At 42.4% G+C, this 18969-nt stretch overlaps 2 protein-coding genes and 1 long non-coding RNA gene across 6 annotated transcripts in view; 1 reads left to right on the top strand and 2 right to left on the bottom strand.

The window, feature by feature from the left end:
* Positions 1-997: 997 nt before the first annotated feature.
* FIGNL1 (fidgetin like 1) lies at positions 998-9225 on the bottom strand. The gene is made up of 2 exons (XM_058296630.1): positions 9144-9225; positions 998-3741 (listed from the first exon to the last, which is right to left on the bottom strand). Exon 2 carries the CDS (start codon positions 3729-3731, stop codon positions 1695-1697), a length of 2037 nt encoding a protein of 678 aa, XP_058152613.1. The 5' UTR covers positions 3732-3741; positions 9144-9225; the 3' UTR covers positions 998-1694.
* A 57-nt stretch (positions 9226-9282) lies between these two features.
* Positions 9283-11163, top strand: LOC101442471 (uncharacterized). Its single transcript, XR_188290.3, has 3 exons — positions 9283-9342; positions 10610-10673; positions 10898-11163. It is a non-coding gene; the product is annotated as an uncharacterized lncRNA (long non-coding RNA).
* A 3955-nt stretch (positions 11164-15118) lies between these two features.
* DDC (dopa decarboxylase) overlaps positions 15119-18969 on the bottom strand; it is a 104444-nt gene continuing 100593 nt past the window's right edge. For all 4 annotated transcript variants that reach the window (XM_058296627.2, XM_058296629.2, XM_058296628.2 and 1 more), the window contains exons 14-15: positions 17371-17589; positions 15119-15582 (exon numbers count right to left, since the gene is read on the bottom strand). In XM_058296627.2, coding sequence (XP_058152610.1) covers positions 15553-15582; positions 17371-17589 — 249 coding nt within the window. In that variant the 3' untranslated portion in view covers positions 15119-15552. The remainder of the gene's footprint in view (positions 15583-17370; positions 17590-18969) is intronic.

The raw sequence follows: 18969 nt of genomic DNA, 5'->3' as shown, positions 1-18969 counted from the left end.
GGAAAGAGGAAGTGCAGAGAATCCACTGGTATCAATACACAGGAATCTAAGGTTAGAGTTGTTTCTATAGAAATGGTTAGGGACAAAACCAGTAATGAAAAATACTGTGAAAAGCCTTAAGACTCTGAAGATATAATAACATCCAAATGATAATACACAACAATTTTAGATTTCAAAGGGAAAAACTGAAAGTTGCAACAAAAATGCTTTTAAAATATCAAAAAAATAGAAGTCAGGTCAAGAATAGTAAACAAAACAATATAATCTGTTAAAATTCACCTAAAAGTTTCAAATTCCATTTCATTTTCAATTGCACTGCTCACAAAAGAAACAATTCAATTTAACCTACAATCAGTGCAAGGATTTTTGTCTCTTTTTCATTGCCTTTAGCACCTAGAGCACTCTCTGGCATTCAATATACATTTTGTTGAATGAAAAGAATGCTGACAAGAACAAAAGTGGCATAATACCCAGTGTTGGCATGGTACGGGTGAAGTGGAACATTAATTCAGTGCAGGGGTACACACAGAGGCACTACTGGCCCACAGGACAATTTCAAGTATATGCTAAGAGCCTCTTTAATCCAAGAACTTTACCCCCCAAAATTTATCTCTATGACAAAGATTTAATTACTTGATACTCAACATTTTTGTTTATAATAATTAAAAGACAGTAAACAACCTGACGTCCTGTCCTAAATGCTTTCTAGCAGAGGACTTAATCCATGCAAAGGAATTCTAGGCAGTCCTATGAAGGAAGAGGTTTCTGTAAGAGTACATCAGCCTGGGAAATGATGACGATGTACCTTAAGCAGCAGGCTAGGAGAGAAAATGCAGTCTAATCCTATACCTCTGTAAAACAAAACCTCTAGGAGTCTACACTGAAATGTTATTAGTGTGTTCCCCAAAGTGGTGGCATAGCAGTGATTTTTATCCTTTTGTTTATTTTCTAATTTCTACACGAACATGTATTATTTGTAAAACAAAATGCTCCACCGTAATAATCAGAAAACATTTATTTTTGGATAACAGCAAAATTACAGCCTGGATAGTGTTAAAGCATTAATTTAAAATATCACATATCTCCTGAAAAAAAAACAAATTCTTCACCTTTCAGTTCTGTGACGATAGCTGATATTAGATTATATCTTGCTCTTTCTGAACATATTTTTATTAGTTCTGGTAAGGAAAGAAAACTATAAAAGAGGTTACAAAACAGCAAAAGTAAAAAAAACTAGCACACTATGGCTTTTGATTAAATTTACTTAAACAGTAAGAAATAGTTTCTAATAAGTAGTAAGCATCATGTGACCTTCAAAAAAAAACCCAAATCTTTCTTAAAGAAAAGATGAATATAAATCAGGTACATCCTCATATACAAGTACAATCTTCATGTTTTAAAAAATGTTTCAATTTGAGCTCCCTTTTCCTTTATTAGACATCTTCAAAAGAAATATCTCTTACAAACAAAAGGCAGTTCATTCCCATTTTGTATAAATAGGTTTACACATCAGGTAATAAATGGAAGGCAAATAAGGCTTATATTAATATAGGCTATATCAAATTATTTATAAATTTGAGCTATTATTATTCCCTTTTATTTGAGGTACAAATTCAAGAAATTGCCAGCTTCCTATGGAAAAAAATGAAAGACTATACTATAATGATGCCATCTTTTAATTCCAAGTGCCCCATTTACTTTCCACAACCAAAAGTTTTGTTCCAGTTTTCATAAAGCTCTAAATCTTTTGGAGACACACTGGGTCGCACAGTCCTAAAAGCATTTTCAAAATCAACATAAGCTATTTGTCGAACTTGATCTGGTGTTATTGTGGCAATGTCGGTAGTTCGTAAGCTGCGAATAGGACCAAGAGAAGCTTCCCTGCAAAGCTGTGTCATGTCTGCTCCAGAGAACCCATCAGACTGCTGTACTACCAGTTCAATCTCCTCTTCACTAAGGCAGCATTGCTCCTTGGACATCAGATTTACTACTATTTGTTTTCTAGCTGAAGCTTCTGGGAGGGGAATATAAAGCCTCTTCACCAATCTTCTCCGAGCAGCCTCATCAATTTCTTGCGGCCGATTGGTTGCTCCCACCACTAGAATACGATCTTCGGAGGACGTGGTTGCTCCATCTAACTGAACTAAAAATTCCGTTTTTATCCTTCTGGAAGATTCATGCTCACCATCTCCCCGTTGAGAGAGCAGGGAATCAATTTCATCAATAAATATCACAGCTGGTTGCTGACACCTTGCAACGGCAAACAGTGCACGGACCATTTTCTCCCCCTCACCTACCCACTTAGAAGTCAAAGATGAAGCAGAAATGCTAAAGAATGTTGCCCCAGACTGACTCGCAATGCACTTGCCAATTAGAGTTTTACCAGTTCCAGGAGGACCAAAGAGTAGAATTCCTTTCGGGGGTCCCCGTAAACCAGTAAAAATATCTGGCCTCATCATGGGCCACACAACTATCTCCTTTATTGTGGCTTTGGCAAATTCTACCCCTGCTATATCTTCCCAATTTACCGGGGGTCCGTGATCCATAATCTCATTCATAATAAGTTCAATCATCTTTGGCTCCAAGTTCTTGAGACGCTCATCAATGGGATGTGCTGGTTCTGCAGGCCCTGCCCCATAAGGCTTATACTGCATTCCCCCATTCGGATCTTCCCCATCTTGCTTAGGTACTGGAGGAATGAATTTTCCAAATATCCCTCGGGACCTACCAGCTCCCAGAGACTTCTTCACAGCACCGTATGAAGGCCCTGGAGTGCGCTGGGGTTGGTGGTACTTTTTTTGCTGATCTACCCATAATTGTTCTTTGGCTGTTTTAAAAGTAGGCAGACTGTTCTCCTCCCTATGGACATTAGCTTCTACTTTACTAAAAGCCTTAGTCAGTATTGGGTTGGAAAGGGCATCAGTGCTGCTGCTGCTGGCACCATAGAAAGCCTTCTTTTCCCGTGCATTTCCACAGCCAGAAGGAAAAGAAGACGCATGAGATAAGAACATATTCAGTCCTATGTTGGCTTTGGGAGAGCTATGATCTTCCTTTCTGACATGTCCAAATAATGGTGTGGTATGGAATTTGGCAGGGGCAGATTCACCGAAAGACGATGACAATGTAGGACAAGCCTTAGCAGCGTTAGTCACCACGGGTAGAAGGGCATTCTGTGGGCCCTTGGAAGAAGGTATGTTCTCTGAGGTGTTTTGGGTCCTCTCTGTATGAGCTGAGGTAGTCAACAGGTCACCCTCTCCAGAAGCTTCACAAACACTGACTTTAGGAAAATCAGAAATAATGGCCTCCTTATGGATTACTGTTGATGCATCAGCAGGTGCCAATAAAGAGTCTTTAAATTTTTTGCCAGCTTGCATCATCTCCTGGACATTTCTCATTTTGAAGACATTATCTATTGTCAATCCAGACTGCCACTTGCCACTGTCAGTTTGCTGAGATCGTGCTAAAATCAAAATGCTTTCCGCATAGTTATTCAAGCCAGTTTCAGCATTGTCAGAATCAATAATGGCAGAATATTTCTCCGCATATTTTCTGAAGAGTTTGGTAGCACAGGTCTGGGAGATCTCAGAGTTTGCCCATGCATACTGAATACGTAATATCTGTGCACGGTACGCATCTGCCTTCTGTTCTGATGTACATATGCCAGACGTAATAGCAAAGTAATTCTTCTGCCATTCACTCAGGTGCACTGTCCTAGAGCTGGAGGCCTGCATTTTAGAAATTCTGTAACAAATGACAAAGGTAAAAAAGGACTGGTATCAAGAAAAGAACAAAGATATAATACTTTAAACACATTTTCCAAAACGTTCTGCTAATCTGGAGGAAGTATACTGGACTTTTCATTTATCAGGTAATAATAACTTTTAAATATGAGTTAAATTCGTTTAGCTATTTAATTATTTTACTGAGAATAAGCAAAACACTCAAAAGGTTTAGATGGAAAAAGACTTAAAATTAATCAGCAAGGACAAACAGCATGGTATTGACATAAAGATGGACAGACTGACCCAATAGAATCAAATACAGAACTCAGAAATAGACCCTCACATCTACAGTCAACTGATTTTTCACAAGGCAGTCAAGATTTCCCAGCTGGACCAGAAAAGCCTATTCAACAAATGGTGCTGGGAGAATCAGATAGTCATATCTAAAAGAAAGAAAAGCCTTATCTCACACCAAATTTAAAAATTAACTCAAAAGAGATCAAAGACCTAAATATAAAAGCAACAACCATAAAACTCCTAGAAAATGTAGGAAAACATCTTCAAGATCTTGTGGTAGGCAGATTAAACTTTATACCCAAAGCACAAGCAACAAAAGAAAAAATAGATAAATGGAACCTCCTGAAAACACTGTTGTTCTTCAAAAGACTTTGTCAAGAAAGAAAAAAAGGCAGCTTACTTGATATCAGGGAGAGAATATTTGGAAATCATATAAGGATTTGATATCGTTATATAAAAAGATCATACAATCGAACCATAAAAAAGACAAGCAACCCAATTTAAAAATGGGCAAAAGATTTGAATAGACATTTCTCCAAAGGGGAAAGAAAATGGCCAAAAAGCACATGAAAAAATGCCCGACCTCACCAGCTACTAAGGAAATACAGCTCAAAACCACAATGAGATACCATTTCACACCTTATAGAATGGCCATTATTTAAAAAGAAACAAAAAAACAGAAAACTGCAACTGCTGGAAAGGATGAGGAGGAACAGGAGCACCCTTCACTCTTGGTGGGAATGTAGAACGGTGCAGCCTCTATGGAAGACAGTTTGGCAGTACCTCAAAAAGCTGAATACAGGTCCAGTAATCCCATTACTAAGAAAACATTCAGAAGAACAGAAAGCAAGGACACGAACTGACATTTGCACAGATGTTCATAACAGCATTATTCACAATTGTTAAAATATGGAAACAGCCTGAGTACCCATCAACCAATGAACAGATTAAAAAAATGTGGTATATACACACAGTGGAATATTATTCAGCTGTAAGAGAAACATGCATATGGCAACATGGATGAACCTAAAGCATTTTGAGTGAAATAAGCCAGATACGAAAGGACAAATATTGTATGGTCTCACTAATATGAACTAAAAACACTGAGTAAACCCATTGAGGTAAACTCTAAAATATAGATTACTAGGAAATAGAAGGTGGGTTGAAAATCGGAGGTGATGCTTAATGTATGCAGCATTATTAGTAAGGTTAAGTATAAAAGTGTGAAAAGGAATAGTGTTGAGAGAACACGTTATACCGACCATAACTAACTGCTGATTTATAAACGTGATTGTAGCTGAAATGGGTAGTCTGTAGAAGTAAATGTCAATTGAAAGGAAACTAGAGAATCATTTAGGGCAGTGGTTCTTAACCAGGGGTCCATGGACCCCCAAGAGGCCTATGGAAACATTTCAGGGAGCCCGTGAGCTTGAATTGAAATAAATCAATTTATTATCTTAATTTTCTCTGACCTCTAACGAAATCTAGCATTTCCTTCACTTATGAATGTATGCGATAAATAAATTACAGTAGTATTCATTTCACCTCACTGGCAAAAGGGTCCATGGAACAAAAAAGGTTAAGAACCCCTGATCTAGGGAATGGTATAACATAGTGATGTCAGTGGTAGATGAAGATTGTGGTTAATATAAATATAAGAATGTTCTTCATTTACAAAGTGCTAAGAATATGGTGATACATGGGGAAATTACAACTAATATAACTTAGGGACAAAAGTGATATTGTAATATTTTGCAGCAATGGCAAGAAGATATTTTTTCAATAGTAAGGACAACAGGGGGGTAAAAGGGGGTATGTGATTTTTCCTTTTGGAGTAATGAAAACATTCTAAAATTGAGGTGATGACAGCACAACTTTGTGATCAAAGAGCCACTAAACGTATACTTTGAATGAATTGTACAAAGCATGGGACTATTTACACAGGGAAGCCAGTGGTGGATGATGGACAGTGGTTAACAAGACAAATTTGAGACAATTTTCTCCTGAGTGATATATAGTACTAATATATGATGTTAATAATTAGGTGGGATGGGGGGAAAATACACCAAATGTAAGATATGGGCTATAGTTAAAATACTTTGAGGACGCTTTCAGTTTGTAATAAATGTCTCACAACAATGCAAGTTGTTGGTGGTGGGGAGATGATATGCATGTTTGTTTTGTAATTTCACAACTTTTACTATACATTCATTGTTTAGGTATGCTCATGTACGACTGAGACACTTCAATAAAAATTTACTTTTAAAAATTAATCAGCAGAAAGACTAATCTAGGGACTGAGTGAATCCAGAAGCGGTTGCAAATTGTGGTTAAGGGTACAAATCCAAGAGTCCTTCTGTGAGCTAGAGCAGATGTACATCACTATTGCAGGGTGATGGGAATATGGAGAAACATGGGAAAACTACAGGTGTGGCCCATAGACTGTGGTTAAAAGCAATACTGTAATATTCTTGCATCAATGCCAAACTGTACTGTGTTGATAACGGAGGTGTACGGAAAAAGTGTGCCAAATATATGCTATAGACCATGATTGGTGGTAACAGTCTGATGATATTATAATCTGTAACAAATGTTCCACCAGGGTATGGAGTTGTATGGGAATTCTACACATCTGTATGTTTCGCAAGTTCACAATATCTGTAACAAAAATATATTTAAAAAAAAACAAAACAGTATGGTTTGGGGGAAAAATACACCAAATGTAAGATAAAGACTATAGTTGGTAGTAATATTTTGACGATGCTCTTACATAGTTTGTAGCAAATGTTTCACACCAATGTAAAGAGCTGGTGGAGGGGTGATGTATGAGACCAGAGTGATGTTATGTACGTTTATTTTGTAAGTTCACAATCTTTACTATATGCTTATTGTTTATGCGTGTTCATGTATGAATGCTATACTTCAATAAAAAAAAATTAATCAGCAAAGGAAAGGCAAGATGGAAGAACAATGAACTATAGACAAAACAAAATAAAAAGAGGGGATTACATCTGGTCACTACCTGAAAGTAGATGAATGATCTCAAGACTCTTACTATCTCTGTGCCTTCAATTTTCTTATTTGTAAAGTAAGAAATTACGAGTTAAGTCAAATGAAAATGCTTTTTAAGCTATTATCATCATCCCTATTGCACAAATGTAGAAACTGCAGCTGAGAGTCAAGTAACTTAGAAATCTTTCAGTCAGGTAGTATCCATGCCAGAATTCAAATACAAGCAGTTTGGCTCCAAGCATTGTGTACTTCATTCACTAGGCACAAAATTTTCCTTGATGTTACTAGGCTAGCAAAGGTCATAGACTGAGCTGCATGGATCATAAATACGAACAACTATGCTCTATTTCATGTTTTTGAATGACTGATATGTGACTGAGCACCTCAAACAGGATGGCCCAGAATCTCTCATAATTTCTCAGTTTCCTACAAGGCAATAATGTAAATGAAACTTTTATGATGAATGAAATCTAAGAACAAACTAAGCAATAGGCTAGTAAAGTGCTTTTACATTAGATTTCTTCTCTCAAGGTATTTTCATGAGCCTCCTTCACATTAAGTTATAGTATTTTTACAGAATTGTAGGCAAATGTATGTTGCTACCCATGTAGAATTTAACAGACAACCCACAAGAAAAATTTATAAGAAAACTTTGAAAGTTTCCCACAAGTACTGCAATAAAGTAAAATCCAATAACTAATACTCATACTTCCAAATTACCTGCAAATATGCATTAATAAATAGTAGGCTCTTTTTGAGTAAGACCCAAACTGTAACGGTAGTTTCTATCTTCTATAACGCCTTGCAAGGAATGTCACATTGTGGGTATTGGTTATAAAGCTGAAACAACTAGAGCTAAAAGCAGAACTGGTTCTCTCCTGATAACGACTATCCCATTTTAACTCTTATTTTTATACTTTTATGTAATACTGGAAACGAGGGAAAAAAAGATAAAGAGGTAACTTGAAGAACAGTTATGACAAACTTTTCACAATGACCGTGACCAACCTCTTCCTCACCGTGGCTTCATTCCACCTCATTATCTGCAATTCTGGGATTCCTCCAACAGCTCAGAGTACAAGTCACTGCTCCCAGAATACCTTCCTTTTTGTGCCCACCTTCACCTTTGTCTTCAATATTCATCTCCCAAGTCTTACTCCTTCCCTTCAACTCAATCACGCATCCAACAAATATACTGAACAAGTGTTTGGCCATCACAGCTTTTGTCCTGGTTACCATTTCCAAATCACTTTACACTTTCTGGCCTTTCCCAGATCTAAAATGTATGGCTAAACTAACGCTGACGTAGGAACTACATTCAATCTTTTCCATTGTGATCATTTTCTTATTTTGAGAACCTGTTATCTGCCTTCCCAGCTACACAGCTGGCTCCTTCGCATGTGTATTTCGAGCTGTGTTTTCCTTCACATTTATATTCCCCCAGTACTTAGAGTAAGACAGTCACTGGACTAAATAAAATGCCAGCAGAGCCCCGACCACGCGCGGGCGCTGCAGGAGGGCCTGTACTGAGGCTCTGATTCTCACGAGCGAGAGGCACGCCCCACGACCTGCCCGCCGCAGACCGCGCTGGTGAGCTCCGCAGCCCCCTGCCTCAGTTTCCTCACACGGAAAACGCGTGCACCACCACTGCTCGCCTCCCGGGGCCTCTCCCTTCCGCGAGGCACTCCTATCGGTTCTCAACACGGAGAGAACACCCGGGAAACCGTTCGCGGTTCGTTTTCCACGCAACGACCCTTCCAGGAAGCCACTCAGCCCACCTCCGCGGCCTTGGCGGGGAGCCCTTGCCGAGGCCCGGGCCTGGCCTCGGGCCGCACCGCCCTCGGCGGGCGACGGCGGAGGGGGGCCCTGGGCCTGGGGGCCAGTCCGCCCTCCCCGCCTTCCTTTACTAGGCGCGGGGCCAGAAGCCTGACGCGGGCCCCCGCCTCGGCGCTGGGCCGCCCGCTCGGGCCCGCCAGGGTCCTCCGGCCTCGGCCCGCACGGCCTGCTCGGCGGCCCCGGGGACCCCCGGCGCCCGGCCCCGCAGCCGCGAGCACGCCCCTCCACCCGCCCGGGGGTCAGCGACATCCCGGGTCGCCGGGCGCCCGCCGCTACCTCCGCCGCCGCGCGCCGCCCGGGAACACCGGCAGCTTCCGAAAACCGCGCGGCGACCTCGCGCCTGCGCGCCGCCTACGTGCTCGGGCCCGCGCCGCCTACGTGCGGGTGCGCGGGGGGCGGGCGCGCGCGCGCGCGGGCTGGACATTTCCTTAAAGGTGTCTGGACCTGCCTACGGAGACAGCAAGCAGCAGCAGCTGTGGGTTTAAACCAAGTGGTGAATTGTCCCAGTTCCCTTGCGTAAATGGCTCATTTTTAAAAGCCCTCAGAAATGAAAAGGAGCCGTGACGGCCACGTGGGTTTGGGGAGGCTTACCTGGGAGCCTGTGGGCGCTGGCCTGCTGGGGGACTTGAGCTGGGCTGCTAGGAGGCCGCGTCCCCACGATAGCGGGCGGTGGGAGTGACGCGGCTACCGCCCAGGGGGCCCGTTTGCCCCTAGTGCACAGAAGCTAACACGGAGTCCTCAGGCTTTCGAGAACAACGTGTACTGCGCGGCCGGCCAGCACGGAGACTGGAGGCAGGCCTCAGCCGAGCCTCCCCGAACAAAACGGGCGCTGGGGCTTCCCGCCGTCCGGGGAAGGTGGGCTGGCAGGAGAGGCTGAGGATGGGGTGAGGTGACTGGGCCTGTCCAGTCTGGGAAAGGCGGGGTTGCGCGGATCAGGCTCTGTTGCAGTGGCGCGTGGCCCTGAGAGCTGGAGGCCAGGCATGCTCTGTGACTAAAGCAGGCTAGAGCCAGCTTCAGGAGCTGCAACTTTTCTTGGGAGGCAACAAGCCTTCCATGAATAAACATGAAAGGGTGGGCATTTGAGTGAAAAATTCTAGAGACGTCTGTAAACCAGTAAAGGAGGGACTAACTCTGAAAAGTGGGTTCATGAGTGGTCGTCTCAAGGGGGTTGGTAAACGGTGGTTTCAACTCAGGTGCAATGGAAGGTCTATTTTATTTGAAGATGGGGATGTCTGTGGAGAGAAGTTAATACATTTAAATCAGGAATTATTTAAAACATTGTTATATGCAAACACCCACAAAGGTCGAACCTTGGGAAATTCTGTGGGTTTGTTTCTCCACTTATATCTTTGATCTTACACTTCTCATCACTTCCACCCAACATCCCCTCTGAGCTCATGTCCCTTCTGCCCTGGCCCTTAGCTCTACTTCCCACACAACATATTAGGAGGTGTTCAGTAAGTGTCGTTCACTGGCTGCAAGTATCAAATATAGAGTAGCAGGCAAAAGTTGCATGCATTTTTAAGACAGAATAAGGGAACTGAAAATCATGTTCTGCCTGAGTAGACAGCTTCCACCACCCTCAGCCAGCACGTATCCTTCCACTGCCCTCTGCTGTTTAGGGCTGCTTCTTCTGAAGACTTTGAAAAGCACTCCTTTATTACCTTCAATTCATTCTGGTGCAAGGTGTCAAAAATCAGTACCATGCTCAGGTTAGTGCTTTGAATTGTCTCCTGTCCCAGAGTAACCACGGAGGAATCCCCTGCAGTAAGTGATGCTGTCAGACCACTGGTGCAAAGTCGGGAGGTAGGTCTCCCCGGGTCTGATGAACGGACTCAAGGATGCCGCATCTTTGCGCTTGGCCACCCTTTCCCACGCTGATGCTCCTCCTCTGACTTGTCACCTCACTGTTGCCCAAAGGACACCCACAGCTCCCAGCTGCGACCCTCACCCAACCACATTTAAAGCAGGAAGAGGGGCTGAGCGGGGAAAGGACCTTTCCCCCTTTAATACTTCTCTCTTGGAAAAAGGAAGAAAACACTTCCAGAAAGCCACAGGAGACTTCCTCTTACATGTCCTGGGCTCGTTGGGTCATCTGATTATCCCTTCCTGAGAAAGTGACCATCTAGCCAAAGGGATGGAGCAAATGACTGTCAAGTAGCAGCTAACAGCGTAGGACACTTCAAGAAGCGCAAGGCAGAAATAATGTTGAAGACCTTTCTAACAGTTTTGAAATGGGCACAAGATAAAATAAATTGGACAACACATTTTTAAAAATAAAGTTTACAATGAAACAACTCACAATTCCTTTCTTTCTTTAGATAGTACTGGAAATCATTTTGATTCTAATTGCTCTCAATATACGAACTAATTTTCTAATTACCCAAAATATATCATGTACATTAAAACAAAATATTAAAAATATAATCTCAAGTCCAACTCACTTGAATGTTTGCTACTTATTTTTCTACATATATATTGAGAAATCATTAACTACTATTTGAATAATTAGCAATTTTTTGGTGATTGTCACCACCAAACTTTATTTTTTTTAGGTTGCAAGGGTACTGGAGATTGAACTCAGGACCTCATATGTGAGAAGCCAGTGCTCATCCACTGAGCCACATCAGCTTCCCTGTGTTGGGCTTTTCATTTGCTTTGCTTGTTGTTGGTTTTTTGTTTTTAGGAGGCACTGGGAACCGAACCTGGGACCTCCCATGTGGGAAGCAAGTGCTCGACTGCTTGAGCCACATCCACTCCCCATCACCAAACTTTTTAATGATAGTGGTTTAGGGAATTCATATAACCATTCTCTTACCTTCTTAAGAGCATTGCTCAAATACTCAGTTACATTTATGGTTACCAGCGTTCACCTTTATCCCCCAAGTATTCCACCACTGCCACTTCCACTATTAATATGCCTCTGGTACACAGGTTTATTTCAATCCAGTAGATTTCATCTTCCTGAACAGCTGGCAGAAGTGTAACTCAGTAGATTAGTGTGAGGGAAGGAATGTATTTGTGAATCCTTACTCGTGATGTGAACTTGGGTAAATTGTATGCCCTCTTTGAACCTCCATTTCCTTATCTATAATACAGGAATAAACTTTTTTCTCTCATGAGGTTATTGTAAGGATTACAATTAATATGAGATATAATAAATGATCATAGTTGCAGTGGCATCTTGGTAGGCATGCACTGGAAGCTTGCTATATCTGTTATAATATAACAGATAACTATTGACATTCAAACCTTTATGCCATATCAAGAATTTTTTATCATTTACAAGTGGGATATTTTAGAATATTATCCTAATGTGTTAGCATAATATGACAGAGTTTAGTGCTTGAGCTATGCAAATATAAAACACTCCTTCCTGGATTACAGACGGTTTGATTTCTTCTTCCTGGCAGAAGTTTTTGAATCTGCGAGGAAAGAGGTTTTCACCCACAGCAAACAACATGCCAGTTCTCTTGGTGCAAGGGATTCTAGGAGCTGGCTGCTCATTTCCATATTTATGAATTTTATAAACACGGCCTCCGATAAATGGGAGGGTACACTTCAGTGATCTCATTTGTTTTTGAGTCGTGAGGATAATGTGACCCCTGCTCAAAAACAAATGTGCATCCTGGCTGCCAAGAGAGTTGCTTTAAATAATTGTAAAAGAGATGTGTTGGGAGTGGGGGTGGGAGGGGACAGATGGGTTGAGGAGATATGAAACCAGAAAACAGGACAAGGATTAGAGGCAAAACCAAATCCAAACTTGGTTCCTTGGGGGTTGGATTCCTGAGTGTGGCTCGGGTCCAGCTTATTTCTAACCTATCAGGGCCCTGACTCAGTGGTAAGGAAGAAGGCAGAGCAAGGGTTGTGCGGCCAAGCCTCCAGCCTTCCGCTGGAGAAGACGCAACATCAGCCCAAAGTGAGTGAAACACACAGTCCTCTTAACAGACCTTCATCACTCGCAGTGAATGAGTCACAAAGGACTGTGGAGGGGTCACCTCTGGTGAGTGGAGAAAGGTGGCCATCTCCTAAAATGGGGGACACAGAGCAGGAAGGACACACGGCTTGGGTCTTCTTCTTTCAGGACCAGGGTACCAGCCGAGCCAGCTATTCCGGTGTGTGCCAGTGGGAGCGCCTCTTCTTTCCCTTGGGACGGTGGTGACGAGGAGGGCCGTGGAGGCTGCTCTCCAGGGCCAAGCCCCAGCCCCACTTCTCCTGAGCTCGGGCCCCTGCTTGCCCAGCCATACATCCATCAGCCTTGCAGGGCTGCGAGGTGACAAAGAGGGTTACAATCTAGCTGAAGAACATTTAGCCCAGAGCCTCGTCCCCGGGAAGCATTGCCAATGGCTGGTGTCATTGTCATGGCCAGGGTGTCCCTCTGCTCTACACGGCTGGCCTTGATAAAGCTTGAGACTAAATATAACCCACCTTCTTGTGTTTTTGTTTGCTTTGAACTTCGATAGGCCTTATCATTTAATGATTCAACCAAATTGCCTTATTTTCCTAAACTATTGGAATCTCAGATATAGCAGAAAGCTTACAGGTTGCCTAGTTGCTCACCCACTTTCCTGTCCTGTAGAGGAATTTCCTTAACCCATTCCCAGGCCTTGGTTTTCCTACCTCTACTTGGGAACTGGCAATGGTGGACAGCTCACTTTCCACAAGAAGCGCGTTCCATGTGCTCACTGGCTGACTTTCAAGCTCTTCTCTATACTGAAAAAATTTCTCCCTATTTGTCCCTCTGCTTTCGGGCTTTTGTTCTGCTCTTGGGCACAACATAGAGGACTCTCCAGATTCAAGTACATGTAAAATGTTAAGATGGCAGCCAAGTCTTCTTGAAGTCTTTTTCACTAAAGATCCTTCCATTTTGGCTTAACTAGACTCTTGTGACTTGGTTCCTCTCTGACAACATCTGAGGATCAATGGTGGGGTCTGGATTTGATTTCAGTAGTTTGGTCACTTTAGGATTTACATGGTCTCTTGTATTTGAGTGTGTACATTGTTCTTCTTTTTTCTTCTCTTAATTCCTCGCACATACTTTTCACATCTCTACTTTGGAGGACAGGTTTCTCTGAAAAGGTAGTTCCAAATTCACCCAATTCATGCTAACAACTTATTCTCACAGTGCTTCCATACTGTTCTTTTTTACTGTTACCTACTACAAGTATAGGCTATGGAAGGTGACAAAGAGGTATTGAGGAAATAGATTTTGATATCAAATGCAGTGAAGAAAAAGCAAAAAGAAATATCTCAAATGCTTGATGCCCATCGTTTCCTCAAAAGAAGGCTTTTTGAATAAAATATCAGCCAAATGTATCTAACTTGCCTAGTCCGTAGAATTTCTAAGTTAAGGAGGACAAGTAGGGAGTCAATCAATGGATAGTTTGAATCTGGTTTCCCTCTGGGGGCTTCTTTCCTTCCACTCTGAACTGGACTACCCACTGACATCTGGCATCTTCTTTTATCTTAGACTTTTCTATAGATTCCTTTTGTGACTGGCATGTAGGAAGCCTGAGTGAAATTCTTAAGTCTCAGGGGGTTTTGTTTGCTGGATTTTGGAGAGGAAACAACAGATTCCAGGAGATACCCCTGGTGTCAAATGTTAGTTGCACTCAGATCCATCTGGGATGCTCCCAACCCTATATTGAAGGTGCCACCTTATCAGGAGATACCAGAGGTCAACAAGAAGGCCAGCTTCTAGTTTGAGTAACTGCAGTAACCTGTGCAATACAGTGTACATTACATTGGAGATATTTAAATAAATGCACTATGCCTTGATGATAGATTAGGCTAAATATCCCAGACCTTTAAAAATGACCTCATACGGGACTGTTTGGGGATGATTCTACCTGGATTGGTAAAGATGAGCTTTCCCAGAAGAGGACAGAGCTCCTCACTGCCAATTATCCTGAGAAATGGCAATTCCTGGGGAGAATTACTGCAGTTCTAAATTCTCGAGTGACAAGTTTTACCAAGGTCAACTAAAATCTGTGCCAAATTTTCTGCCCTCTGACAAATAGGGATAGCTCCTACATTATCTCAGAATGATGGTCGTCCATATATGTATCTAGGTTCTGAATTTATTTCCTTAGAAATTGGAGTCACCTTCTGGTAAAACGTGTATGTTGTTAATGTGTGTAGACCAGTGCCTGACGTAAATGCTCTGTACTCGGTAAATATTTGTTGAATGAATGAATGCCATTTAAAAATACTGTTGGCTATTTTGAAATGATACATCTATATCACAGTAATCTCTTTGGTACAATGCAGTACAGGATTTATTACGAGACACAATTATCACTGCACATGTAATGGTTGATTATGCATTTAGCTACATAATGCAAGACATTTTTAAAGACCACAGGTATAATATCAGGTTACATAGTCCTAGATTTCCCAGAAAAGAATTTGATAAATGGTTTTCCCACCACCACTGATGATTTCAAGAGCAGGAAAAGCTATGATTTTTAAAAAATCAACAAAAATCATAGGCAAATGATGAATAAAAGCCATATATGCTGGGATTAACTTTTTCATGTAGCAAATAATATTTCTGGGTTGCTGAGAGACATAAAAGATGTAATCACAAGCTTCTGGATAACTTTGGAGAAAGGAATATGAGGCTCCCATACACACACGCTTCTATGTAGCCAGAAGGGTATTTGTTTTCTTCTCATTCAAGTGTTCAGATACCTTTCTTTTCAACTTTTGGTTTCTACAGGGGGAAAAAAATGACATGAATAGATGGCTACATTCAAAATAATTAAAGAATAAGCATTATATATACTTTTCATTTGAATACAGAGAAAGAACATAATATTTCTCCAGTAAAATGGAGGCAGTTGTGCAATATAAAAGAGCTTGAACTGAAAGAAATGAGTTTTTATTCCAGTTCTGAACTCTAGTGACAAATTTTATCTACATCAACTGGAATCTGTGCTGAATTTTCTGCGCTCTGACAAAGAGGGATAGTTCCTACATTTTCTTAGAATTTGATGGTTACACGGACATGATATGGATATAATCACCTTAAATACACACAAATAAAAACCAAGGTATAAAGATTTTCCTTGCTCCAATTGACCTGGCCAAAGCAATGTAGATATGTCATAATTTACAATAACCGCCTATATATTTTTAAAAGTTGAATTCCACTTTTACACCAAGTGTAAGGACTCCACAGGAATTGTGACTTCATTAGGAGCATGCCTGTGTGTCTGGTCATTTTTCAGGGCACGGTCCCTCTAGGTGTTCTTATGGGCATATGGGCATATGGTCAAGATATGACACAGCCTTATTATGTATCTGCAAACCTAGGGTTCCAGAAATGTTCATCAGGAGGGTTGGCCTGCTCTGGTTTTGTCTTGTATGTGGTCTTAAGAGAGGTTCTTTGCCCCACAACATAGTCTTATGTTTAGAACAATGGAACAATTTCAAGATGTGAGTATTTCCCCAACACTCTCCAGAAAAGCTGGCAATGTAACTTCAGGGATGTTCTGGGCAGGGTATTTCCTCTCAGCTTATGGGCAGTGGACCCTTGAGACAGGTCCTTGCTGTGCCACAAAAAGAGCTGGCGCTACAGGACACGCTTTGCCTGAGAGGGTGGCTTCACCATTCAGGAGTCACATATCTGTCTCTACATCAATGAAACACGATTTTTTACTTTAGGTTCTATGTAATCAGTAAAACAAACTACATGAAGTGCTTAGGTTCTACATCCCCCACAGGCCACGGTAAATGGGCAGTGGCAAAACGAAGGGGAAGAGAGATAGAGAGAAGCAGAGGTGAGAGGAGACGATCGAGCGGCCATTCGCCTCCCCGTCCCCACTTCCCACTGATGGGGCTGAAAGGAAGAAAAAGACAGAAATGGAAGGAAGTAGACAAGCGTCTATGGACTGGCATTCTTAAGGCAGTCGAACGAAAATGCTTTTCAGGTTGTTTTTACCCCCAAAGACATTTTCAATATCCTCCCTGTTGCCAATGCTGTATTTGCTTAAAACATTTTCCTTGGAAGTTAACCGCATGCGGACTTCAGCTTGTCTTTAACTGCTACAAGAAGCCCAGGCGCCTACACACTTCCCTCCTCTAAACCATCAACAACTTGTTTCTCCCTGAAAGTAAATTATTAGTCGCATTAAATTCACTTTGTACTGTTTTCATTAATTTAGAGTTTGCCTTTAATATACAAACTTGTTATACTAGGTTACTTCAATAAATATGGTTTGAAGAAATCTGAAGGGAAATTATAGAGGTACAAGTTGATAGTCTACTATAAAAGTACAAAACATAAATATCCAAGTTTTCTTTTTCAAAAAATTATCACAAGTTATATCCCTTCCACTTTTCCAGCCTGCCCATCATAGTTTTATCTTCCTCATTTTACAGTGGAGGAATTTCGGTCCCAGCAGTGTAAAATGGCAGAGCCGGGGCAGGAGCTGGGACTGGCACTCTTGCCTCTAGACCCGAGAAGCCCCTGGATGCTCACCAGTGGGCAGAGCCTTACCTGCAGCGGGCTCTGCTTGTGCTCCTCCTCTGCCCTCAGCAATTCTGTTGCCAGCTCTCTGATGTGCCTCCAGGCCTGCTGGACGTGGGCAGATTCCACCGTGCGAGAGCAGATGGCAAAACGCAGCACGAATTTGTCTCTGAGGTGACATGGAACCAAGTGGATTTTCCTGGCATTGTTTATCCCTTCAAGAAGCGCTTCATTCAGTGTGTTGGAACCCTGAAACGATCAACAGAGGAGCCAGGCTCCTGTGTCTGAAGGCTCCACAATCCACTCATCAAGGAGTAAGGCGGGTGTTGGGTGATACCACAAAACATCCGAGAACAAAGCCAGCCTTACATTTGCCTTCCACTTCTGCTGTTAAAGATGTCAACTAGAGGGCAGGGAGAGGGAAGAGGTGTGGTGTGGGGATATTTTTGGGACTTGGAGTTGTCCTGACCGATATTGCAGGGACATATGCATGACATTATATATCCTGCCATAACCCACTGAATGGACTGGGGGAAAGTGTAAACTACAATGTAAACTATTATCCATGTGGTATAGCAGTGCTCCAAAATGTATTCACCAAATGCAAAGAATGTACCACACTGATGAAAGAGCTTGTTGATGTGGGAGGAGTGGGGTGAGGGGGTGTGGGGGGTATATGGGAACGTCTTATATTTTTTTAATGTAACATTTAAAAAATAAAGAGGAAAAAAAAAGATGTCAACTACATAATAGTCACAAGACTCTAAAAGACTACACGCTCTCCGTACGGGATGATGCCTTCACGTTCTAATGGGCTGTCCAAAGGTGAGCCTTCCGTAGTCCACGAATTTTAAGAAACATCGGATATGCTATCTACAGAGTGATGAGCACAAATAGCAGAACTGGGGTTTCTAAGAGCACCAGTGAGGAAATCGCTAAATTTGCACAAAAACAGAAGAAAGCCCTAAGGGCACAGATGATAAGGCTTGACTGTCCGAGAACCTGAGAACGGCTTCCCCAAGTCCAGGGTCACAGAGCCATCGGCGGCTGACACGCCCACGTGCACAGGCACTGCTGGAAGGCAGCAGCCACCAGCAGGGCGGCCAGAGGATCCATCCACCCACTGACGGGGAAGAGATGAACAGAAAACGGGACACCATCACTGCGTCGCTGCCTGCACAGCCCCCACGCAGCCGGCACTGTCACTCCTGTGCACCCCTCTCTCCACGGCTCTCCGTCTTGCTTCCGCTTCCACGCAGCAGCTACACTTCCTAGCAGCCTTGCAGGGGAAAGCAGAAGGGTGAAGAGAAGGAGAGCGTGGCTTCCACGTCATGCCACAGCTTCTATGTTCTCGGAGTGAGAACCACACCTGGTAAATATCCACTGGTGGCTGCAAGCTGGCCTTGGGCCTTTGCAAATCCACCTGCCCTCAAGCATTCCTGAGTGCACAGACCAGGTCTGTTAAGTCCACCACCAAGGGTGAGGACAGAGGAAAAGAAACGATATCATGAGAAAGGGATCTTGTCAAAAAGGCAGCAGAGGAGCATGCCCAAAAAGCATAAATAAAAGCAAATGATTGAGGACAAATTTCTCTGCCATTCATGATGGGTTGAATTGTGTTGCCCCCAA

Source organism: Dasypus novemcinctus, chromosome 5 (assembly GCF_030445035.2).
Source record: "Dasypus novemcinctus isolate mDasNov1 chromosome 5, mDasNov1.1.hap2, whole genome shotgun sequence".
NCBI lineage: Eukaryota > Metazoa > Chordata > Mammalia > Cingulata > Dasypodidae > Dasypus > Dasypus novemcinctus.
Note: the sequence above shows the minus strand (reverse complement) of the source record. Positions and strands in the feature narration are given on the sequence as shown.

What these genes read in the sequence shown, in the direction of transcription:
- FIGNL1 (XM_058296630.1), bottom strand. Translation starts at nt 3,731, where the DNA reads ATGCAGGCCTCCAGCTCTAGGACAGTGCACCTGAGTGAATGGCAGAAG.